This window comes from Hetaerina americana, unplaced genomic scaffold, assembly GCF_022747635.1.
Source record: "Hetaerina americana unplaced genomic scaffold, ioHetAmer1.1.p SCAF_8, whole genome shotgun sequence".
NCBI classification, from domain to species: domain Eukaryota; kingdom Metazoa; phylum Arthropoda; class Insecta; order Odonata; family Calopterygidae; genus Hetaerina; species Hetaerina americana.
In genome coordinates, this window is record NW_027287427.1 from 36,199,489 (window position 1) to 36,226,613 (window position 27,125).

Sequence of the window (27,125 nt, forward strand, 5' to 3'; positions counted from 1 at the left end):
TTTTAATACAAAAGTCATATAAATATAAAACATTAAGACAAAACTAAAAATTGAAAACTAAGCACCAAAACTTAAAACATTAATAAACTCACAATTTGTGTAGAATCACACAAATAAAGACAAAAGTAAATACCTTCACTTTTATGCTGTGGTTTACCACGTGTAAAATACATATAAAAATGTTTTAACTTTACCACAGATATGCAATTCATTTTTGTAACGTAAGAGCAAAATAGACAGCTGTGCTATACTTTCTTACAAAATAATCACATTTATCCATCATTACATATAAAACAAATCAACACTGCTGCTTTTACAGTCCTCAAATAAATTAGATTATACTTTCACTCAGAAAACTTGGTTAAGAGCACATGACCTTTAAGAAATTAATACAGACACAGGTAGCCTACAAAATTATAATAATACCATTAGTCATAGTAAACAATTTGTGCTCACCAATTACCATATTTCAAAATAATGATTACAAATAAATTAATAGCTACCTATTCTCTAACAGCACTTAAGTTTTTCTTGACTTTACTGCCAGGATTTAAGTGCATGTCATATGAAGTTCCTATAATCATAAGGCCTTGATAATCACTATTATTGACCCAAGGGTTGTTACTTCATCTAAGATGTCCAATAGCCCTGATATCCAATTTGAATTCAATTGCAATGGCAAATACCATCCCTCACTCTGCAGCAAAAAAAATTCCTCCACTTGGAAACTAAAAATTACTAAAGCTTTTCATTTATACATCTATTCATGCATCATTGCCCAATAGAAAAATATTTAATGGTCTGCTCGCATTATCTTTCCCTAATCAAGCCAGATTAAAATAGTTATGTACATTAGGTTTGTGCTTGGATGCCAAAGAAATTTCCAGATGAGAGAGAGTCGTCACATTTCAATTCAATATTCAGTGTTTGTGCATGGTTAAAGAATGATTTTATAGAGAAAAAAGATTCTCATTATTTGGTCAACAATTGATTATTCTAACATAATCATTCGAGACAGATAGTAGTGCATTAATTCATTTTCACTAAAATCCCAATTAAGGCACTTAAGTTACAAATTCTAAAACCCAGTTTTAATTAGTAAAAGGAGAGATGGAAGGTGCTATAGTATACTTTAGGAATTCTTATATATGTCCTTCTAATACATTTCTATGATAGTTAATCATTTAAAAATGAAATGTTAAAAGGAATGTACTCTTAGAAAAGATTATAGCCCTCTAAACTAAAAATAAAAAAATGATGGAACCAAATTAGAATGCATTCAAAAAAATATTAGGTGACTTAAATATCAGGCCTTCAAATATTATAACTCCTGGAAATATAAAACCCACAATAATAAAAGGAATTCTCTAACAAACATTTAAATGATAACAATACGTGAGCCAAACAACATTTGCCCTGATGACAAGATGTCATATAACATTGATGTTTGCACCTGGCAGTGATTTTGAAACGTAACTAAATTGCAATGAACATTCAAAAATATTTATCAGTTTCAATATGGCATTTTGAACTCTCTCTATAACTTTTGGATAAATTAATCCAAAATTAGTATTGGCAATAAACAAGTTGCCCTCCAATTTTTGGCAGTTACAGAGCACTATACATGTTTTGAAACACCTAAAAATATTTTTTGCCAATGAATGTAAATTACATGAAAAAATATGAATAAAGAGCCCACATAGGAAAAGATTCCTCCAAGTTCCCTCTGCATTGATGTGATCTCAAAGAAATTATACTTCTACCAGCAGTAACAAATCCAAAATGTAGATTCCTGCTCATATTTACAAAAAACAATGCTTTCAAAATTTTGCGTGAATGATAAACTGCAAATAATATCTGAAATTGATTTAAGCCCAAATATTGATGAAAATTGATACCTTAATAACATTGAGAAGTATAAATATAAGTATTAATCATTAAAATGATTAAAACATATTAGAGCAAAACTTACCTAAAAATTTATTTCTTATAAACATAATGAAGTATGAAAATTACTGGAATCACAACTAGTATGCCTTAAATGCAAAATGGCAGGGAAAATTTCCATACATATACAACCACTTAATTTTACATTATCATTTTCATATAGATGATAAGGAAACGAAAAATCACTGCCTACTGGAACCTTAAGGTCATTAACCTTTAATTTTCCTGAGCATTTCCCTAGTTTTCAAAATGCATCATTTTTGTACAATGAATAGAGCACTAATAGATCATATTAATTAATTCTCATAAAATTAAGACATTTTGGATGTATGACTTCAAAGCAATTAGAATTGGTTAATGTAAGGTTTACTGTGTGATTGTACTTCTGATGCCAGAAGGATTTACTGCAATTGGAATAAAAACCTTGTTATAATGGACAAATTCTGGAGCCATGGCCACATGAAGTTCAACAAGATATATTGCAGAGTCTAAATAAATAGAATTACTTTTATAATGGCATGAAGAATAATAGTTATCAATAGAAATATTTTAGTAGCTATTATTTAGGGATAGAAATGTTTTATTAAAAATTAATAAATTGTAATTCCATTTAGTAGGTAATAACTGATGTTGAATTAAAATTTAAAATAAGTCTTAGACATTTCAAGTAGAAATATGAACACAGCCATAGAAGGAGAAAACTTTCCCTTGGTAAAAACATTCATAGGACATCATCAAACTTGGGCACTAGGCTGATAACATGCATCCATTCATATTTTTGAGTCCCATTTACAATACAACTTTAGTTACACTACCAGCTTGTACTGTAAAAACGTTTTTCACAAAAATACAATTTGTAGTGTTAGGGTTTACGGCTACCCTTCCAGCATTTTTGATCCAAAGAAAATCTCGTAAAATTTGGGTCAAAGCCTAACAGTTATATTTTAGTTGAAGGAGTAATATTTTCTGAAAACTGCATTCCTACATCTGTTCCTCAAATACGGGTAATGAAAGCCAAAATACAGAAATAAATGAGATTCTCAATTTAAATTCAGAAAACCACTCAATACAAAAACTCTGCAAGAAGTAGCTTCAAAAATAGACCAAATTAAGTTATTGCTATTAGATAAATGACACTTATTAAAACATCTCAATTAGCTTCATATGCACTATGAAATTGTTCTAAAATTAAATACTTCATTTTACCTTCACAGAGCATTAAGCCTGTTCATGCAAGGTTGTTGATGACCTTGTATTTAAATGTCGACTACTTCCCCCACTGAAAATTTCTTTGGCCTTATCCTAGAAGCGATCCTTTGAATGGGCTGACATGTCTGGATCATGTAAATATTGAAGTTCTTGGAGTTCCTGCAGTTTTTCATGATCACGTATGTGAGCATAATTAGCTGATAAACACATCAGATAGTGAACCTGCAACAGATTGTACAAATGCCACTGTAGAATGTTTCAAACACCAAAACTGTTATGCATGCTTACGGCTTAAACCACGGTATTAATGTAAGACATCTCAATCAAATGAGAGTATTGGGAGGACTTATTTCTTTCTCTTATATAAGGGTTCATAGTGCATTAAGAGTTCTATCCTGCCAAAAGCATAATTTAGATCTTGAATAAGCTAATACAATTTTTGCAATCATGTGAAAATTATAATCATGTATAGTCATCATCAATGTCTAAAACATAAATTTATGAAAAACTCTTCTTTTTTGAGGAGGCATATACTTCATACAATATTTGTGCACTTCAAATTATATGGACAACTTGTACTGCATGGTCCAGGATTCAGGAACACTAATGTTAAAGTATTTTTTTTCCTGCAACACAACAAGTAGCATTATGATGTCTAATATTTCAGATATGGCCACAAAATTTCAAATGCTACACTATACCATTTGTTTTAGCATTAAATGTAATAATAGATAACAAACCATAATAATGCATATAATAAAATGGTAACTGCAAAATGAACCACTGATATTTATGTGACTCAATAAGACTTTGACTATACACAAAAAACCTCATTATTTGCAAAATCAATTAAAGAGAAAAACTGGATATCAAAATATGTAGGTTTAAAGTAACTGCACTTACAAAAATATTTTTTATGATTCCATATTTGTCCAGAAAAGTCAAACTGATGTTTCATCTACACCTTAATTACTATTCAAATTGAATTTGCAATTTAACATTTGCAAAGTACTTATAAAGGAATTACCCAGAGTATTTTGTAAAACAATAGCGAAAATGAATGCCTATCCATGGGCATGATTTGCAAAACCTATATATCATATTGCAAGTTGAATTTTTATACTGTAATTGTCTCTCATGCATGGTGCATGATTTCAGAGTGCTGTGCACTTCTGGTTTGGACACTCCCCCAGCCACACAACTTCCTGGTGACTTGCATGGTATTATGTAGATGCGTAGGAAAAAACTATATCCTTCACAAAAGTAGTTAGAGAACAAGTTTGTGTGGAATATGTGGAAATTTTTATTGGAAATATGAAGTGTACTAGGACTGTTCAAAAAAAAGATGAGGCAATGAATACACACTTGATTTTCAGAGTTGCCCTTTGATCATACATATCGCCTTCAATATACAGACTGGCTGCTAATGCAATGCTCCCAATTTTTTCCCAGCTTTTGAATCCCATCTGGAATGCTTCTTTCAGGATAGTCTTTAAGTCTGCAGTATACTTTTGTTGAATGTCTTAAATAGTTTCAAATCGGCATCCTTTCAAGGCAGATTTCAACTTAAGAAATAGGAAAAAGTCAGCTTGACCTAGATCTGCAAAGTAGGGTGGCTGGGGGATCACTAGTGTGCTGTTTAGCCAAAAACTCAGTAACAATCAATGATGTGTGCAACAGTGTGTTGCGATGATGACATGTAAAGCATCAGGACTAGTTTTTCCACATTTATGGTCTCTTCCACAACATCTTCAAGTTCTTAATCTTCTCATAACCTCTATACAGCGCTGCCTGTTCACTGTTTGTTCTTTGGGGACATATTAATAATGAATAATCCCTTCCTTGATGAAAAAAATGATCAACATCACCGTCATGTTTGATCACAACACCCGAGGTTTTTTGGGTCTTGGAGAAGATGGCCCCTGCTTCTGTGAAGAATTGGATTTTGGTTTCTACTATATTATAACCATAAACCCAGGTTTCGCCATCTGTGGCGATTGTTTTCAAGAAGTTTCAGTAGTTATTTAAACAATTGAGCAGTTCCTGGCTGATGCCAAGACTTAATGCCTCTGTTCATCCAACACTCGTGGTACAACTTTGGACGCGAATTGCTGCATGCCCAAATTTTCTGTCAAAATGGTGAAACACTATCCAACACTAATGTCAACTTCATCAGCAATATCCCTGACACTTAACTTACGATTTGCATTCGCACTGCTGATGTGGGCATCATTTGTTGAGATTGATAGTGATCCACATTCTTCATCAGTCAAGGCTTGCCCAGACTGGAAGTGGTTATACCAATGCAAACACTGTGCCTGACTCAGATTCATAGCCAAATGCCCCTAGACTAATTACATAAGCTTCAGTTGCACTTTTCTTGAGATTAAAATAGAATTCAATGCACAAGCGCAGCTTCTCTAACACCTTCATTACATTGACAAAAGAATTTGTACAGCAAGCCTCGGAAAAGACTCCCTGTTGTGCGGAGTTAAGTCAAGATAGGGCCACGAGCAAGGTGGTGCTTTACTTCTCACAGATGCTGCTAGAAGGTGACAACTCTCTGATTTTTATCCATCAAGCATTTTGAACATAGAAAGACCAGTCTCATCATTTTTTATACAGACCTTGTATAGTTGGAACCTGGTCTTGACAATGAATTATCAAGATGACAATGGAAAAATATATATTCCCTCTAATTTGCAGAAGAAGAAAATTCCCATTAAATGTTTTATGTTCACAGTTTCGGCACATACCCATTTCATACAGTTCACATTCCAAAAATCATTTTGAAAATTAATTGATTCTATTGTATAACATTATCCAAGATCATTTACAGCATACTCACAAGACTAAGAATCACCAGAAGACAAGCCACGGTAGCCAATATGAACATCACTTCAGCCTTCTCCACATAATCTTTACAGAAAAGTTTTATTTCTTGCATTTCACAAACTTTCATATCATCAGCTCTTGTTCCACTCGGAAACATGAAGTCTACGAGAAAGAATGATTTAGAACATCAAATTTCACATAATATTATAGCTGTTCAAAAGATGATGATACATTTTTTATTTACATAATTTATGAAATAATTTTTGATTTTGTCTTATTATCAGCTTAATTAGTTCTAAATATGTGATACAAGTTTCATTAATCTCAGCTGTCATGCCACCAGGAGCCATTATCTCTCCATATACTTTACAACATATACAATAATGACATTTCTACCTTCACTAACATTAACTTTTATATATTTGCAGATGAGATCACTATCTCAGCTTCACATCTTTGGCACCAAGTGGCACGCCAGCCTGTACAATATCCCGTAGCCAGGCAGTGGATGGTATCATTTCAACAAACCCAGCCAAATGTTCAAAGAGCCTCTTTTTCCAGAAAATGAAAAATCCAAAACCCTTGGCCCTCCCACTTACACCTTTACTTTCCCCCATTCAAATTCACATTAATAACACCCCAATTTCCACTAAAGTCTACACCAAATGTTTAGGCATTACTCTTAATAAAGACTATAAGATAGAAGAATCATAACCTTTTAACCACAACTTCAGAAGAATAGCATTAAAATACAACATTTCTATGTCCTCCATCTACTCTTCATTAAACAAAAAAGCACCCTCCCCCTCTCCTTGAAATGTCTTGTCCACACAGCCCTAATCTCTCCCATGGCACTGCCTAGTAGCAAGATCTGGGCTGCTTCTTTCTCAGCCATTCAAATTAGAAAACTGCAGATTATTAAAAATACATTAATTCACTAAATCACAGCAGCAAGTTGGTTCCATTTCTGCGGCCAGCCACATCGCAAACTGGGTGTCTACTTAATAAATTAATGCCCAGTTTCTCATGCCAAAAAATTTTACTCCCTCTCTAAAAACACCACAACATTCTATTCTCATTCCTCTGAAACCTCAACATTAAGGAAAAATTCAATCAATTTCCATCATTTCTCGCCTCCATCACCTCATTTCTGTGTCAAAGAAAGAAAATAAATATCCACAAACACATTATCATCCTTCATCTACCATCAAATTTTCCACCTGGCCAACTCTCCTCCCCCCTTGGCCTGAATCTCCCACCATATTACCTAGATCCCTCATCCCACCTGAACTCGATTAACACCCAACACCTTTAATTCACTCCCTTTTTCAACTAACATCACTCTTAGACATACACCTTCCTTTCCTCACACAATCGTCATCTCATTTTCTGCCACAACAAATAACAGAATTCCCAAAACAGTCAGAAAGCAAAAGTACCAGTCAGCAATCAATCTCCCTTACTAGAGCCTCAATCACAACTACATAAGATGGTTCCTAAAGAGCGTAGAGACCAACATGGCTGTCTTCCCAGGCAATGGTCACATCCTATTCCCTTTCTTACCCGTCATCTTAAAGTCAATCCCTTGAAGAAACATCTAAAGAAATGTACTTCCTACAGAAGTGCATTTCTTTCATTCCTGCTTGGGAGCAATGCTCCTCTTTCTTTCCTGCTTGGGAGCAAGGAAATTGTTGTAAAAGATGTTAAGGTAGATAGGGATCTTAAAAGGCAATCAATGATCAGAAAATATGTTGCTGTCACTAAATGGAGCATAAAAAAATGACTTCATTAAAGGCAGCAAAAATGATGGTGCTCATAGCTATACACTTGTCAAATGCAATGGCTGGCATCAGTGTGTTTAGTCAATAAAGTGAGATCATCCAAGAAACTGCAGTAAATGCTACAACAGTGACTTTTAATGGGTCATCCGCTAAATGGGCACATAAATGCAACAATTTCAGAGTAAAATTCATTCACCTTGACAGAGACTCAAACCCGATTCCCTCTCTGGCCAACCAAGTGCTTAAGGAGTGTAAGAGGACACCTTGGTAGCTTAACTGGCAAAAGCACTTGGCCGGACATCAAGTGATGCAGGTTCAAATCCTGGTAAAGGCAAATGATTTTTTACTCTGAAATTATTATATTGTAAAGTGAGCTCTCCAAATTCATAGGAATCACTTCCAAGTTTTCAACAAAGTACTACAGAATGATATGCTGTATGCAACTGTAAAAGAAAATGCACTATGGGATATACATTTATACCAATTTTTTCATACTAAGACAGTCTCTACAGGGTCAAAAATAGGTAGTTGATCACAGTCATTACCTTTCCTACTCACCTGTGCTATTCATAGTTCTTTATCATAATAGATACTTTACGAATTGTTGACAGTCGATACATTGATGATCTCCTAATTAATGGACTTTTGATGTAAACATTCACGAAACATATCTTACCGAATTGTTGAAAGTCGATACATTGATGATCTCGTTGAACCCTATTACTGGAACACATTTTCCAAAATATGGTGTAGAAAAGAGTGACAATTACGAGAAAGCAGAGCATCAAAAGCCATGCAAGCTGCAACACGTATGTTATGCCCATGAACTACAAAAGAAAAAGAAAAATTGATACATAATCCATGGCAATAAATATATATTACACCAAGAGCATGCACTATTACAAATAACTTTGGCAAATACTGGGAACAAAATAATTTTAAGCACCATTTAAAGCAATATTATTTCAGAAACAATATGATCAGGAATGAAGCACCATAAAATATACAACAAAAGAGATCATTTTCTATCTTATAGCACTGTTAATTTTCAATTTTCAACATGTTGAGTTCAGACAAGCTTTATGCTTGTTTATCATATATGTGGAAATTGTATACTATATACATATGGCAAGTACATAATATGCATTGCATATCATAAAGTAAGCTACATAAAAATACAAAAACCTACTCACAATAGCACAAGATATACGACCTCCAACCCTTGCTCTCCATGCCTTATAAACCTTATATCGAGTAGCCCCAGTTGCTAAACATCCAACAAAAAGAATCATCAAGCCAAGGGCCCCCATGCTTGCACCAATAATGACAAAGACAAGCTGCACTGCTTCCAACCTAAAATTAAAGGGAGAAGACAATTCCAAATAAGTTAGACCCAGAAATACAGTAAAGAAGTAAACATTAACACCATTTCTTCTATTGTGAGAGAAAATCATCATACAACATTACAACCACCATCAAAAATATTGATAAAATTTATTGGATGCTACTAACATGTTGGTAACAGAAAAGCTGCATATGAGATAATAAAGAAAAGATAGTACTGTATTTTCCCATCGATAATGCACGCATTAGAAATTTTCAGATGATCAAAAAAAATGATGATGTGCCCTATGTAATGAAAATTGAAAAAATCAAAACATAGACATATTTTTACAAACACACATCCCATATAGACTTTTGTTAGACACACTATATGTAATTTTTACGTGCGTATATATATTTAAATACAGATGCGCGGCATCTATACACGTTCAAGATAACTATGAAGCCCTGGGCACGTGGTATCTATACAAATTAATGACAACTACAAAGTTCTCAGTGCGCGTTATCAACGGGAAAATACGGTAGTTAGTTTTTCTTTATTATGTTCGAATTCCATCACATCACACCAGAAACTACTTAATTTGAGCCTCATGAAATGTTTGTGCATGGTGGGTTTGGCAAAACCCCCAGCGAAGTAGAAAAAATCTCACAAAAATCAAAGAGGTATGTTTCTCATTCTCCCTATAGTCTAGAAGGATAGTACAAGAAGCTACAATGAAAGTTAATGGCTTGGGGGGAGGCTCATGCACGTTTCCCATTGTCATCCTTTTTCCAAAGACAAATGACTCTGTACCAGTTTTCATAAATTTTGAATAATAGCTCAAAACATTAATTCACAATATATTTCAGGCAAAAATTACAGTCTACTGCATACATTAAAACTCATTTGAAGTATGTACTAATTAATATCATTTGATATAGCAGAAAATAATATCACTATATGTATTTAATTTAAGCAAGCAATCACAAGGAGGAAGAAGTCGATAGAATATACGATCAGTAAAGGGGGCATACATCTACATAATACCCCACAAGCCACCGCAAGGCCGTGTCGTGGGCATAATCGCTTGTGTTCCTGCAGGTAAATATTTGATAGTTATGGGGGATTGGAATGTGAGGGTAGGAGAAGGAAGAGATGGTGATGAGGTGGGAGACTAAGGTTTAGGTATGAGGAATGACCGCAGGGAAAAAGCAATTGAATTCTGTAGCAAAAGGGGTTAATCATCACCAACAATTGGTTTAGACACCACAAAAGGCATGGGTATGCCGGGCGACTCATATACTCGTAAATACAACAGTGGTTATGCGATTTTCCAGAAAGAATAAGGCTAAACTAAACATTAAAATAAGAGGGCAAAAACTAGAGCAGGTAGAACAGTTTACATATCTCAGAAGTGTTTGAACCAACATAGTCAAAGTAGTAGGGATGTAAGAAGAATTGTGCTTGGGAAAGAGGTTTTCCACAAGGAGGAAGGAGTTGATGGCAGGGACATTGAGTAAGGATATTAGGAAAAGACTCGTCAAAACTTTGATATGGAGCATAGTTATATATGGCGTGGAAACGTGGTCATTGAAGCAGGAGGATAGACGTAGATTGGAGGCTTTTGAAATGTGGGTGTGGAGAAGAATGGAGAAGGTGAAATGGACCGAAAGGAAAATAAATGAGGAAGTACTAGGCATGCTAGGCGAGGATAAGGGTTAGTTTGAAAGAAATTTTAGTTGTTAGTTGTGTCCATCCAAAACTACCAAAAGCAGTACATTACTTATTGATAATAAATAATTAAATTTAAGAATGCATGGTAATAAATGAACTATAATCAACTAAATATAATAATCCAGATAATATGCATATAATTTGGAACAAATACATGGTAATTTAACAATTGTTAGAATGAGTGTTCACTGAAAATCTAAAACAAATATATTCATAATATTCAAGTCTTTCATAACATTCACAAGCTAAAATTTATCATATTCCTAACTTTAAATCCATTACTATCATACTAATAACTTACCACGTTACTCTTAGGTGGAAAACTTGATCAAACATTAAAATACTTAGTGTAGAGCCACGATACATTGTGCCACAAAAGACCCCCACTCCAACACAACACATGATTGTAGCAATCAGTGTTGCATAAGGGATCCTTGCCATGAAATCTCGACATTGGCCACCTGAAATATATAATATTTTGAGACAAATTAATGAATAAATTTACCAAAAATTTCACAAACATTTTAATAAATTTACTCTATGTTTGTGAATTCAACATAAACAGGTAGATCACAAATCAAATATAGATCATATAAATTAAATGACCAAAGGCATAATCCCAGACAAATATCAAATGATGATAATTTTTTTTTATGCATTAAGCATACAATCCCATGAATATTTCAACTAAATTTCAAATTCTATTTGGCATAATCCATATTGATATCCCAAACTTAGTTGACATACAAGAACGAAAGAATACATATGAGAACATGCAATTTTCTCCCAACCAGCCAATCAAGATAGGAAAACACTAGCTTTAGCTATTGAATATATTTTAAATGACAAAGGAGTTGAACAGCACTTCAAAGCTTGGAAAAAATGGAGTGAAAATCCTGAAAAAAACATGACTACTCTACAGGAAATAGCAATTGTTTCACAACATTTACTTCATGTTATTAAAAGCCAGTTTTCCCAAGGAGTTTATATTCTAATAAGATTTAGTAATGTTTTCACCATTGGATAAAGAGTAAAACAGAAAAATGAAAGAATTTTGACAGATGGTGTCAATAAAAATGGTAGGGGAGTCAACATGAAATTCCAAATTTTCAGGATGAGGGATAGTGGGAATTATTCTGTAACAATAGAATCGTTCAGGCTCCTAGAAACGTGGCATCTCCAGATCAGTGTAAAATTGGTAATATATTAAGACATGGTTTGTTCTGGCAATGATTCTGAAGAAAAAATTTAACAATTTCCAGCACTGCCCAGTCAAATGTGGCCATACCCATTTAAAGATATGTACACCCATCAAATGCTATCATTATGAGAATTTCTTGTACAATACCAAGCCAAATCCAGGCAATGTAATATGACTTAAGCTTAATGATTTTATCTTGTAAAGAAGATAATCTGCAATGGTTTAATAGCTTACATATTGGACAACTTTAATATGAATTAGACATTTTATAACTTTCTTGTTAGAAATGGAGTAATTAAAAGTTCCATAACTTAAAAGCAATCTACTTTTGAATTAATAGCATGCAGTTGAGCTCTCTAACATTTTAACTTATTTATTCTACTGCAATGAAAACGATTATTTTTCTGAATATCACAACAGTAACCATCACACTCTCTTTATCTCCCAAGGGGGTGGCCAGTATTTGGTGTTAGTATGATCAAAAGTTTGTCAGCTTTTCAGGAAAAAAGCAATTTTCATGGACGATCAATTTTTTGTTCAAGGGTTCTTTAGGAGATTATCCTGATGTGTATACGTGACATTCTTTCATATCTATAAGTGTGTCATATAAACTGAAGAGTATTTTCCACGTAAGTTGGCAAGGCCAGGAAAATATTTATCACCAGCTATTTCACAGCTGTTAGGGATTACGGAAAAAAATTGTTAAGATTCTTGAAATAAAAAGCTAAAAATCATTGATCCAATTCAGAAAATATAAACACTTTCTTATCGGAATGTTATACAGGTTTTGGCACTATGCTTGAAGTATAAAATGCATCTAACCAATCACACATAGTGTGCCAGCCTCAAACTATGGCTGTAAAATAAATGAGAATACCAAAAGAATAATAATGGACAGTAGCACTTGTCTATCCACACACAATTCTGCTAAGATAATGTATTAACTAATGTACTGGGAATGGGAAACCACCACCCTATTATCTCATCATTCTTTCATCAATTCTGCCTCTTTGTAAATGCTTTTTCATCTAATGTAATTATTCATTTAACATTTACACCACTTAGCTCACCCTTATCCAAAACACTTCCATAATAAGGTTATGTTTTTATTCATTCTAGTTTATGTACCCCAAACTTAATATTTATCTTAGCCTTCCTATTTCTTGAGAACTTCATCTTTTCTTACAATTAATCCTCACCCCAAATGTGTCGCACGCTGACTTCGCAATGCTCTAAGTGATGATTGTAACCCTTAGGCTGACTGGCTATTCGGCTCTTGATCATCTGCAAATCTAACTGATTAGAAGGTTCCCCACCTTAATTTCACTCCAGCCTACGGCTCTTTCAATTTCCTTGGCATACATATTGAAAAGAAAGGCAATCATGGACATTTCTGTCTTACTCCCCTGCCTACCACTGGCTCTTTTCATTCTCCATCTGCCATCCACATTTGTACAGTATGAGACATGTATAGGTTCTGGAATTTGTCTCTCTCCAGTTCACTCCCATTCTCTGTGAAATGTTCATTGATTGCACCCAGTTAACTTGCCAAGTGCCTTCCCAAAATCCAAAAAAGTATACATATACATTCAAGTTATACCCTGTTCCTTTCTACCACTGGCTTAATTACTGCTTTGGGATGGCGCATACCCATCCTCTTTCAAAACCCAAACATCCAGATCAGTTTGACGAAGAGGATCTACACCCATCATCTTCCTATATCTAAAGTGATCTTCTCTCAAGTACTCATTTACAAGAGTACTCGATAATACTGACTTTAAATTAGTCAAGTTTCACACATTAGCTACATTTTCACTTTCACTGCATAATTTACAGTGATTATTATTAGCAATAATTGAAGCAGGTTTTTGATGGACCCAGGCCCTACCATTACTCCGCTTCTAAGCCCTCACTAAAATTTCAATGCAGCAATTTCAGAGAGTAAAACTCATCCGCCTTGACCAGGATTCGAACCCACATCCAGTTAAGCTATCGGGCTTCCTCTTAAACTCTGAAACTTTGGGGGCTTTAAAGGAACAAGATGTTATGATGAAATACCGTACATACAATGTCACACCCATTTGTAGTTGTGCGTGATGCGCCACAGTCCATGAGGTTTAAGTCAACTATAAACACTTAGGCTGTTTATACCTTAGACAAATTCCAAAGAAACTGTGGGAGATGCCGCAACAGTAACTTTTTTAACGGAGTCATTAATGTTATGTTTGGACTTCTCATGACCTAGCATTCATATCAATTTCACTGAACACTTATTTTTATTGCCAATAGAGCATGTAAATATCACCTTGGAATTTTTTAAGCTTATCTGTTCTTATCCCAAACTTCAACTTACTAATTCCCAAGAGAAAATGCCAACACACTTCTGCATTCACCTGCAAAGGTTCTGTGTAATAAATTAGGTGTGGCAACTGGCTGCACAGGCTTTGTAGGCACCTAGACAGACTACTTGTGTGTTGCCTACTGCCACACATTGTGTAACTCTAGAGGCATCAATTTTCAAGCTACCTTTAAGATCACCATTGGAAGCATTATAACTATTGGGAGTAAATGCTAGAACTACTTTATCTGGATTCCTTGCATCAACTAATAGTACATTCCATTTATTTTCGTCTTCTGAGTTTATTATAATTAAGATTAGTATCTCAATTGCTGTTATTATGTTTACATTTTTGGCTTTTTTTATTACTGTTACATTTATTAAACTGGTCTTTTAAATATGCATACAAATTCTAAAAGAAAATGACCTCCTTATTTCGTGAAGTCAAACGTGCTACTCACTTAGGTGTGTTAGCTCACTTATACCAGGGACCAAACACACCAATGATGCTGTAATAGTGCACAGTTCACAGTGTACAAAAGAAAAAAATTCCATCTTACTTGGAATACTTTATTTGCAACTAGTTAGGCACGGACATTTACTCTAAGTTTGTTCCCACTTAGAAACAATTGTGTAGAAAATGGAGGTGAAAGAAAAAATGGGAGGATCTAGAAGATGCTAAAATATGCTGAATCTAAAGCTTTCAAAAATTAAATACATTCTATTAAACAGCATCATTTTCATCAATTCAAACTGCTGAGAAATTTGGATTATTTTATGGCTGATTCCCTTCATTCACTCTATGATAATTAAGCATAGTGTGTGGAAGGACACACTTATACAAATTAAAGATATCTAGAAAACCTTGTCCTGAGAATTACACAAGTAGGAATAGAATTCAGAGGCCTAGTATTTACTAGATGCATAACAGAAGAGGGCAGTCTGATAAGTTCTAAAGCTTTTTTTGTACACAGAGTATCATGCGCCATCACCCTAAGTGCACAGCATGTTTTCTTATAGGAATGGACACATAAGTGTCGCACCAATTACATACTAGCACTTATCAAATCAATATTAATCTTTCCAATCTGAAGCATTTAATAATAATGTAAAATACGAATTTGCATGAAAAAAAGTTAATACAACCTTCCTAATCAAGAGTTCTGACTGATGCCCTCTTTTAACATTCTAGGCCACTCTTTGTCGTCTATGATTTATGTGCCATCGGTACATATTTTATACTTTAGTGCAAGTTTAGGAAAACATAAACATTTTATCCATAGGGGCTGATAAACAGAATTATGATGCTGACTCTGAAAGTAGATTGGTTACTCTCTAATGTAATTGCAATTTACATATAAATCTGAGCCAATTTATCAAATATAACATGATACCAAATTCCACTAGCAATACTACCAACGGTGTTTTGAATTGTCTAAGAGAAACAGATGATCTCTTAACATCTTTACTGTCTTGATGCGTACTTTCATCTTGTTTGTTCAGGTGTAAATTTTTATTTGGTATCTTTCTGTATAGCAAATTGCCTCAGCTGCCAGTCCATAATCACTGCTACTAATATTCGTCGTAGCTTGCTTTGTGTTCTCTCATTTCTTTTACCATGTTTTTGCATTTAGTTGTTTTTACTGACGGACGAAGTCCACCAAACTATATGTACATCACAGAAGAAGAAAGACTATTTTTACTACCAACTCCTTGAAATGAATTTTTGAAAACAAATAAAGTATTCATCCACTTGGGAATATGAAAGAATATAAATGGCATTAACAGCTGCTATCAAATTCATCAGTTTCTGAAATTATTTTGGCCATTAACTACATGAGAAAGTCGTCAGCCACTAAGGTAGCGTAGTTTTCTCGGCGTACCTTTTCAATGGGTCCCATAACTCGCCAAATTTGGCAAAGCACTATAATCGCATTGAGCAACGAAACCAAATGGCTTGAAACTCACCGCGTAAGTCTGCCGAAGAATTCTGTGAATAATCCACTGAGGTCGCATCGGCATCGCCCTCTCGGAGGGGCGTCGCCGCAGGCTCCTCATCTAGAGCGCGAGAGCTTCTATTCGCACGGGTCATGGCCCAAACAACTGTTAGCACAGAATGAGAGGAAGTGACGGAGAAGATGCTACGTTCAGAAAACCTTGACGGGCGTTCAGAACACAATACATCAAAGAAACAAAGGGGTAAGAAAAGAAGGGGTATCCCTGGCACGCAACTGGATCCCTAAAAGTGAGCATTCAACGCTTGGCCAAACTCAAACCTTGCTTCTCAAAGGAGAGAATAAGAGTAACGCCTTAACTGTTAGCTTTAGTTCCTTCGCTTCCACATAGCATGCACCACGATCTAATATAATCATCGAAAGATAAGATAGGGATAAATAACAAGATTACGGAATAACCCGCTCTGATCAAATGTAAGGAAGCAGGTAAAGAGTTATTTGAAAAATTACAAGCTCAGTTGACAGTTGAGTTTACATGATCCAAACACTCATATATTTCCATTATCCATGCTTCACTTACAATTGCCATCCCCACGAATATTGTTCGAATGATAGGCGAGGCACATTTTCCACCAACTCCGCCTTACTCGACTAAAAATGTATGGGTTGATAATACTAATTTGAATGACTAAATGAGAGAAAACTCATTTCTCCCTCGACGATATCGGCTTGAATAATTGTAAACCTTGTATCAAAACTTGATTCATACTACAAATGTACGAATTAAAACGCTACGACAGCGGTGTGGAACACGCCTGTTCGCAAAGAATTCATAGAAACTTGAAGTCAGTTCTTAATACATTTATGTGTATTAATGAGCACAAGATTGGGAAATCAGGTTCCAAGATGTTCAAGACATTAATATGTCAGTTCGTGGTCTAATTCCAAAAGCTACCATTGTAACTCACTCATTCAGATAATACCTTTTTAAAACAATGTATTGACTTAATACGGGGATGAAAGTTGCCCTTTCATTTTCCATGAAAGCGTGACCATCACATTTACGCAAATGACATGACGATGAGTAATTTCCACCTATTAATTACAACCTAATTAAAACTAGAGGGAAGAATCATCTTCCTATTGAATAAGCATTTCCTTTAGTTTGCGCCAAATGAAGAAACTACGACAAAGATCTTACTTACCCATTTTCGCAAGAGCCCACTTTTTCCGAAGTTCCTTTTGCTAAGTCCTCCGCAACGACCGTGTCAAGACGAGCACCACAACATTAAATTAAATCCTCCTACAAAACTGATAGATTACATCTGTCGACAATACTAGAAGTTACGAGCACTATGATACTACCTTGTATCCACGTTAATTGAGAGCCGTTTCACTTTACACTTTCACTAACCGTTGGAACTCGTCAAATTCAAGTCATATCTGAATTAACTTAATTTGATTGCTCGTATAAACGAATGTCATTGTCTTCAAAAAGCAAATCGCGGAACAGAAATACGCCCTAAATGTTAGTAAACAAGCTAACAGGTAGCAAACCTCCTTATCGCGAAAACACGTACCTTTCCGGAAGTTAAAATAAAAATGTCCAAAAGACGTGCGTTATGCGTCATGATTTATTACGCGAAATAATGATATAGAGAACCAAATTTACTGGAAATGCCATCATTATACCCGAAGATGACGTAGTTTTATCTTCAATTGTCAATATTTTAAGGGGTTTGCCTTATTAGTCGTAATAAAAACTTCCTGCTTCCCGTTTCCCATTGTCCCCTATGATCTAGTTTGAATTTTAATCAGTTTAATTTAAGATAAAATAACTTCCACTGGTTTTTGAGATGATATTTCAGCTTGTCAGTTCAATTATTTTAGGCGATAAAAGTTAAGAATTTGATTGAAGTCAGTTTATTTGATTTTTTCATGACGGGTATTATATTTATTTTTGGAAGATTACTTAGTTCAATCTCTTTAAATTAGAATATAGCGAGGTCAAGGCATTACATACCAGAAAAAACTTTGATATGACATCCTAATTCACACTGGATTAGCATTTCAACGTCAAAGCTAGTAAATCTCTACTGGCAGAGTAAATAATGTTTTATGTAGTGCGTCTTTATCCCCTTGTCAAAAAATATATTTATAAGTATTAAGTTTGAATTGAAAGGACTTCGAAGAAGTATGGCAAAGGGATGAATTATGGTATGGTCAATTGATAATAATGGTTAGTCTTTCAAAATTGCATAGAAAATGCAGCCATTGCCCTCGGTCAAAACTCCAAATTTATCGACTGCAGCCTCAAAAGCAAAAAATCAATTGATTCCACCATCACCCTTCAATTTCCCGTAACTTCGCCATGCTGGCCATTGGATATTGTACTCTCAATACTTTTAACTTTACACCATCACTGAAATGACCACCCTTCCACGGAACAGATGCCTTTGCAGCCACCTCATTGAGGCGCACACACTGCATGGACTACCTTCCATCTGGCACCTACCCTTCGATCTCTTTGACATGGGTGACACTGCCAGTACAGCTCTAGGGGTCAATGGAACATGTACGGCCTTCCAGCCTGTTAAGGACTTAATCCATGGGAGGGGTTGTACATTAACCTAGACAAAAAGTAGATGGTCAATCAACTTGTCACTAACATGAATATATCTTCTTTCGGGCAGTAAGCAGTCAAAGTTTTAAATGAGAGATGGGTCTGCAGGTAATGTTCTCATGCCAGGGCTAAAATCTCAGCCATAACCATGTGTTGTCTGCCTACTATATATGATTGTCAGAGTGAATAATGCATAAATAATATACAAATACAACATTTTTCAAACTTTATTTGGAATTTAATGAATTTTAGGCAAATGCTGGTGACATAAAGTGAGCAATTACAATTGTAATCTTGCCTCTAAGCAGAAAAATTTACTAGTCCTATCAATGAAAAAAATGAACAATATTACAGGTTTAACATTACATTTTGGAGCATTCATAAGTAGTCTTTAGAGTTATTACTTGTAGGCAACCAACCATAAATAACTAGGGCCCAATTTTTGGATCCTTATTACAGTTTCAACAGCATAAATTTTCAGACTGTATACAGTTACAGTGATGCCAAAGATTTATATCAGTTTTTCAGATAGTTAGTTTATTAGCTGAGAGTCCTCTTAATGTTCAATATGACTGCCATTTCAATACTGAGAGGGTGTTAGGATCCAAACCTGAATTGCAAGAACAAAAGGGATGCGTGTATTGGTTACATGCTACATAAATGGGAAGGTAACATTGATTACCTCTCCATGTCCAAAATAAATCACACTATAATCCAAAAGTACATTTTACCATAATTATCATTTAATAGTTTGCCATTCAAGGTGGGCAGACATGATATGCCTACCTTTCATAGCATCATGTAACAAGACACAAACTGACACCCCACTATAAAATAACCTGTTTGATTCCACATTCATTCTACCTCCCTTTATTTTCCTTCAGAATGTCTACTCTTTTCCTTACCTCACTTGCCTACATCCTCCTCTATAACACAAGAGTCTTCAGCATTCCATTACCAATCACAATGTTCTGCATCCATCTTTCCTGTCCACTTTGGATTTCTCCCAACAATCCTCTCGCCTCCTCCACAATTGCTACTATGTCATCATTTGTTTTCCTTTCCATGTATTTTACGTTTTCTACCCTTCTACTTATATTTCAAAAGACTTTAATGTACAATTGTCATCTTGCTTCAACAACAGAGTTTCTGAACCACACAAAACTGCATATCATATAACATATCATAATTACCCTACCTATAGAAGTTGACTTCAATTATTATTTTTCTAAAAAAATGTTACAATAGACTTTTAGGGAAGCCGATAGGAAAAAAATTCATTTTCATTCCATACAGATTAAATGAATCTTACATCAAGAAAACCTTTCTGGTCTTTTTCCAATACAAGCACCATCCTGCTAATGAAAAACTAAATGCAGATTCCATAGTGATTCAACAATGAGAATTTCACTTTTTTCTACGGTGCATGGTAGATGAAAAATCACATCTCCAAAAAAAAAAATTTAACGAGAGGGGACCCAAAAGTAATGGGAATTGGGCTGCAGTGGAGAGCACAAGTAGGGGAAGCCTTTGTTCGGCCGGTCGTACGTCAGGCTCACGCCTCCTGTGTCAGTATGCGCAGCACCATCGCTGTGACTGGATCGGTCCGTCCTTGAGAGCTGAAACAACTTTTTCATTCTGGCGAAAAACATGATGGCAGATTATGAAGAGCATTTTGTTTCCTGTTGAGGAAATTGCCGGCGGACAACGCGCCGGCTCATACCACCCTCTCCAGGATGCAGTTTTTCATAAAAAACGGCATGACATAGATTGTTCACCTCCCTCACTCACCGGATTTAGCTCCCTGTGACTTCTTTTTGGTCCCCAGACTCAAAAGGGACATGAAAGGAAAGCATTTTAACACTGTGCAGGAGGTAAAACAAAAATTGCTAGAAGGCCTGAAGGACATCCCAATAAATGAATTTCATAAATGTTTTTAAAAATGGAAGCATCATCTGGAGAAGTGCATTGTGGTCAATGGGGAATACTTTGAAGGTGAACAAAATTTAATGAGACCTAAAGGGTCTATAACAACATTCCTGTTATTTTTGGGTCCCCCCTCTTACTATGCAAAAATTGAAAAGTAGTTTTCAAATATATTTTATCTACTTGAATGTGGAAAGGAAGGAATGGCAGATTCAACCTCCAAGCATAAAACAGGACACATAGGCTTAACTTTTTCCATTATGGAAAATCTCTTTCAATATTCTTGTTCAATTTCCTCAATGCTTAAGTTTGTGCACCAATATTGTTTTAAAATATTGTTTGGATTTTTTTACTCAGATATTTATGTTACTCCAACATCTAAGTGTATTTTTCATCTTCAATTGAGTATATTACAACAATTATCTATTAAATCTTTAAAAATTAATTTTTTTCCAAAATCAAATCAGATTCCCCATTGTCTAATTGTTGCAGTCCTTTAACACAACATGTAAAAGATGAATCAAAACCACATTCAATGCAAGGCTATTCTAGTAGTAGTGACTTCACTTTCTGATTCCAATAACTAAAATAATTGCAATTACCTACCTTAGAAGTAAGCAGCTAGTTACAGTGTAATTCAAAGGATGCACATACATATGTACCCATGGATCCCTACTTTTTCCAGGATAATACCACAATATTAAACCTTTACATTTTTATACTTTTTTGTGTACAAGGATACCTAAAGTATTAAGTCTTTGCTCTTCTTTGCTCAGATGAGCTTTACCATTCAAAATGTGGTATGATTGAATTTGAGTAAACAATTGAGTCCAACAAATGGATGAATACCTGTATATTTGAAGTCAATTAATTATTCTAGCAAAAATCAAAGTTCTTAGATAAAGCCAATGCACACCTAGGCAGAAAATTCTCCACTGTTAGCAGCAGCAGAATCTACATATGTGAAACCTGAATGCAATCATACAATTGAAAATCATACTTTGCATCATCATATTTTGCACAAAATATTTTAATGAGAAATGTAGAGTAAAATTAGTTTCATCTAGTAGGCTGTGATCAGGCAATTACGCCATAAAATACAGAGCACTCATTGAATTTACCAACATTATTAGAATATTACTAATAACACCACAAAGACTGCTAATCTCAGAAACTGCAGAGTTTCTGCACCTGGTAGTATTGACATTACTCTCTCTTTTGTCAGGAGTGACAGTAATCATTATTCTAGTGGATACATTATGCAAATGATTCATACACACACTTGAGCCTCTTTGATATGAGATATTGCTTATTAACAATAAATTCTAAGAAGCCTCCATCCTTGCCTTGCCATATTATTTATAAAATATAGAATGGATATTGACGTTGTCTTTATTGACCTCATATGATTCATTGAGCTTCCTTAATAGAACTCCGGGAGAAGATTCCAGGTAAAATACAATAACACAATCATTTATCTCATTCTTCTAACAACTGAGTGCTAAGAAATGCAAACTCAATGCTGGCAGAATTGATTTTTCCAAATCCCTAAATTCTTGATCTCATTATTTCAATGCATTGAATCTAAATTATATTCTTTTGCTGTTAATTTTATTGTCTGTGCTTAATACTTTTATTTTTGTTCTGAAATTCTTTATTTCATTTGTATAAAAAAGAGTACCTCACTAGGTAATTTAACTTTTACCTCCCCATGGACTACAACTATGATGTGGTGAAAGCTCTTATGCGTTATGGTGACCCCTAACCCTATGCTGGCAGGAGCAATGATATTTGCTCTTGATGCTGCCACTCATGCCAGATAGGTAAAAGGTTAGAAGCCAGACAAAAGGTACTTCGTGCAGTATCTATTCCTCAGTGAGGTGGCTGCAAATGCATCTAAACCCTAGTCTGGGGAGGGAGGAGGGGGAGGGAATCAGTGTTGTTGTCACATTAACACACAACTGAGGAAGGAAATGGGAAACCACCTCAATGGCCAACCCCTGGAGTTGGATGATGGGCACTACAGTGAAATTGAGTCTTGGTCCAATCAGCTGTGTTGAGCCTGGTAGTAGGGAATGCAAGGCTGCTGCGGTCATCATCTCATGAAATCCTTGCAAAGTGAAAGTGACAGTAACAGCATAGAAGACACAGAAGATGTCTGAATTAGTAAGAAAAGGGCTTGAAATGTTAGACTGATGTTGAGGGCAGGAAAATTATAAAATGCAAAGCAAGAGATAGAGAAAAGAAACATAGATATTTAAGGGCTGAGTGAATTGAGATGAAAGGATACAAGGATTAGCAAAGTGATGGTTATGGAGTAATTCACAGCAGAGGGGAAGAGAGCTTGCAAAGGGTGGCAATAATATTGACTAACGGTAGGAAGAAGCATCATTAACATAGAGCAAGCAACTGATAAACTATTATTATTAGAAGTAAAAGCAGAATCAAAGAACTTGGTAATTGCTCAGGTATATGAGTACATACCATCAAACAATCATAGAGGGAAAGAAGTCAATAGGGTGTATGATCAGTTAGAGGACATAATTGCAAGAGGTCCTGGAGGGAAATTTTGAAGTGATGGGGGATTGGAACATAATGGTGGGTGAAGGAAGTGATGGTGATAGGGAGAGGGGAATAAGGTTTAGGAACAATGAATGACTGCAGGGAGAAATAAATAGAGTTCTACAGCAGATAGGTTAATCATCACCAATGCACACCATAAAAGGCATAGGTACATAGGGAAATGGAAAATTCCCGGGGATTCAGGAAGTGATCAGTTAGACTATGTTCAGACACAGATTTTAGAACAGCATGATTAATGCCAGCTGCCACACCCATAATTTAGTAATATTGAAATATGGTGTCCAATTCAAAAACATGAAAAAAGGAAAATAGAGTAGGAAATGGAATTTGGAAGTATTAAGAAAGGAGTATCAGCAGACTTAAGAGAAAGTTAAGAGTGAGGCCAGGGAGCTGGGTACCATAGAGGGAAAATGGGAATATATCATAAAGTTATACTAAAAGCCACAAGCAAAACTATGGGAACAGTTAATGGGAAAAAGACAAGAAAACCATAGATTTTGGATGAGATGATTAGTAGAATAGTTAAGAAAAGGAAATGGAAGAATGTAATATGGAGATTGGTAGAAGGAAGCATAAATAGTTAAATAATAAACTGAGGCAATTAACAAATAGAGGAGGATATGGAAAGTTCACAGAGGAAGGGTTAAATTGGTACGTTATACAGAACAGCTAAAGCCCTGCAAAAAACCGAGAAGCAAAAATTGTTGCAAACAATCAAAGATAAGTCAGTAAAAATATTAGTTGCACTAGAAAGGATCCAAGAGAGGTGGAATATATAGAAGAACTGTATGGTAAAGGCATTAGGCCAGCAATTACATATAGAAAGAGAATATGATGTAGATGAGGAAGGCTTAGGTCCAGGCAAGTAATCAATGGCAAGATGAAAAGAGCATTGAAGGAACTGAAATCAAATAAGGCTGAGGGGGTAGACAACATTCCTATGGAACTACTTTAAGGTTTAGGAAAATGTGAGAGGGAGAGTTTTTATGAACTAATTCACAGCATTTATGAGAGAGGAATTTGGCTAAAAGACTTGGTCAGACCAGTGTCAGTTACACTTTCAAAAAAGGGAAAGGCAGCCATATGTGATGATGACAGAATAATAAGTTTGATTCTGTACACAGCTTAAGTGGTTCAGGATCATCAATAAGTGGATAATTTATCAGACTACCACACATACTGTACAAGTTTTGCAGTGAAAAAAAGGATTCCTGGCTTTAGCGCTTGATTGCCATTTTTCAACATTCTTTTTTATCTTATTAGAGACAAGTAGTATAGCAATTTGAGTGCCACTCTGTATTAAAAGGATTTTCTTCAATAGTCATAGGAGTTCATCTGCAAAACAATGTACCAGAACTGTATTTTTTGGTTTTTGTTTCAATCTGCAAAGTACTTCCTTCATTTTGTAAGTCAATATTGTCTCAGGGCAAACTTTATAGATAAAATACTGAATATGATAAATCACTTGGACCATATTTAAGCATTGGGAAAACAACTTAAGTGCAAGGCCCAGGTCTGCGAGATACTACATTGATTTGCTAAATTTAAATCAACTTTTTACTCACCATTCGTTATATGATTTTCAAATTATACTGCAGGTCCAGCAGATTTCAGAACATTTTCATAAATCACATCAAAAACTTCTCGGGTAAATCCTTCTACTGAACTGAAAATATAAAAGAAAATTTTCATTTAACCTGAATTATTTTGGCAGCATGCAGAATTTGGAATAAGGAAAGACATTGCTCAATTAGTACATGAATTACTGTTAAAGCTGTGAGGTTTTCACTGCAATCAACTATTCATTATAACATTAATAAAGATTGCTGCCAGAAGAGATTTATAATTCATTTGGTGCTGGAACTAATGGATAGCTGAACATATTGAATAGCAGCATTTGTAGACAAATACATTTAAAATAAATATATTATGCTGTCAAAGCACATTTAGACTGAATATAATTGCCATGGCACCACTCCAAATTTTGATCTATTTGCTAACAATTGTTTTTAATATGAGTGAAGCTAAATATGTATTCGGTTGTCAAACATTTTCACTGTTCTAGGATCTAGATTTCCTCAGTTCCTGAGAACAAATACAATCCAAAAACATTTTTGAAAAATCATCAAGGTAACTTTCCACAACTTGTAAATTTGAAGTAAAATCAAGATACTTCTTTAAATGCTTTTTTTAAGATAAATACTGCCAAAGTAGTGGTAGCAGACATACATTAACAACCCATATGCAAGACACAGGCACTGCAATTCTTTTTATATCATCAGTTTTCCTACATTTACCAGTACCACATAGATAAACCCAAAGATCGGTTAGATAGATGAGGGTAGAGCTCACCCATTACTAAGCTCAATGGTTTGTGAAATTCACTCATCAAGGTAGGGAAGCCAGATCTTTTACCTGCGCTACCTATTGCTTCCCAGAAAGATCTGGTATCCAAAAAATAACAGCTTGAGTGAAGCTGGAGGTGCAAAGAGGTATACTGTGGAATTGAATCCTACAATCAGCTGCCCAATGTTCTACCCCCTGGATAACTATGTCCCCTACCTACATTTATGATAATCATTATTTCCAGCATTATTTTGCATTTATTTCAAAATTAGCAGACCAGTTGCAGTTCGCTAATTGATTCACTTATGGGCAATTTGAGCATTCAGGGTTATGATACCCTAATTGCAGCAAATCAAAATATGGCAACTCTCAATCAATGTAGAGCATTTATTGAACTATCATAAATTATTGTAAAAAAGTATTTATTTCAATATAGTAATTATGAATTGTTATCTGTTGACTTTGAAAAAATGTACAGTTTTGACAATAATATCAAGTTGAAATATTTGGCAATTGCATTAATACCATAAAAGTAGTTACAAATTGATGTCCTATTCCTGTAGAAAAGGAATACCTCCCAAAACATAATAAAAATCAATATACATAATCTGATTTTGGCACATTACTTTCAAATTCTATAGTTGTGGCCTCAATAATTGCTTAGACTATAAATTACTGCTTCCTCCAAGATCTAAGTGTGTTTATCTTTATCGGTTAATACAAACCATCTCATCAACAAGTCAACCCTACAAAGGGCAAATGGGGAAAAGTGGTGAAACAAGATCTTTCTTACTCATCTTTTTCCTCTTCTTTTACAATGTGGAGATGTTGATCAAAACAAGCTTCCTTTGGTAAGTCATGGACTTTATAAGATAAGTTCACCACACGATGATTTCGCAAGCCAGAATGCCAGGTAAAATATGGACATTCACATTTAAGCTGAAAAAGTCCAATCATAATGTTATTACTTATTTCTAGAACAGTCACTTTTAATTTCTTTCAGTTATTTTTGAGCAGAGTTTTGATTGATTGCCATTCACTGATTTTGTAAATCAATGAATGGTGAAATTATACCTATGAGTCCATCTTCCATTAGGTGCCAGAAGAAACAAGAGCATTCATGTCACTCAGAAAGGACTAAGATTCCACACATCAGTACTTAAAGGGTGAGAACGAAAATGTACAAATTCCTTCCTAAATCAGTCATTTACAGTAACTATACAGATATTTAAGAGCAAAGTGGAGAATTCTTTTCGCAATTACAATGTAGCTCAAGTGATATTCAAGATTATCAATAAGAGGATGACAAGCAGAGCAAATGAT

At 34.9% G+C, this 27,125-nt stretch overlaps 2 protein-coding genes across 7 annotated transcripts in view; both read right to left on the reverse strand.

Annotated features, from left to right (window-relative positions):
- Positions 1–17,895, reverse strand: M6 (neuronal membrane glycoprotein M6). Of its 2 annotated transcripts, none has more exons than XM_071596417.1 (6): positions 17,530–17,895; positions 11,132–11,291; positions 8,966–9,125; positions 8,449–8,599; positions 6,005–6,153; positions 1–3,378 (listed from the first exon to the last, which is right to left on the reverse strand). In XM_071596417.1, exons 1-6 carry the CDS (start codon positions 17,531–17,533, stop codon positions 3,250–3,252), a joined length of 753 nt encoding a protein of 250 aa, XP_071452518.1. In that variant the 5' UTR covers positions 17,534–17,895; the 3' UTR covers positions 1–3,249. The 2 variants fall into 2 exon arrangements, with proteins under 2 accessions (XP_071452518.1, XP_071452517.1); XM_071596416.1 differs by lacking the exon at positions 17,530–17,895 and adding an exon at positions 16,338–16,468.
- Positions 17,896–19,217: 1,322 nt separating this feature from the next.
- LOC139697655 (uncharacterized) overlaps positions 19,218–27,125 on the reverse strand; it is an 18,354-nt gene continuing 10,446 nt past the window's right edge. For 2 of the 5 annotated variants that reach the window (XM_071596455.1, XM_071596459.1), the window contains exons 5-7: positions 26,596–26,741; positions 25,022–25,122; positions 19,218–19,557 (exon numbers count right to left, since the gene is read on the reverse strand). In XM_071596455.1, coding sequence (XP_071452556.1) covers positions 25,044–25,122; positions 26,596–26,741 — 225 coding nt within the window. In that variant the 3' untranslated portion in view covers positions 19,218–19,557; positions 25,022–25,043. Of the gene's footprint in view, positions 20,567–22,690; positions 23,032–25,021; positions 25,123–26,595; positions 26,742–27,125 lie in introns of those variants that run through there. The other 3 variants (XM_071596456.1, XM_071596457.1, XM_071596458.1) reach the window with 3 other exon arrangements.

What these genes read in the sequence shown, in the direction of transcription:
- M6 (XM_071596416.1), bottom strand. Translation starts at nt 16,461, where the DNA reads ATGACCCGTGCGAATAGAAGCTCTCGCGCTCTAGATGAGGAGCCTGCG. An exon ending in GTCGTATATCTTGTGCTATT is followed by an intron (nt 8,600 to 8,965) that starts GTGAGTAGGTTT and finishes TTTCTTTTGTAG; the next exon opens with TTCATGGGCATAACATACGT. An exon ending in TTCTGGTGATTCTTAGTCTT is followed by an intron (nt 3,379 to 6,004) that starts GTGAGTATGCTG and finishes AATCTGTTGCAG; the next exon opens with GTTCACTATCTGATGTGTTT.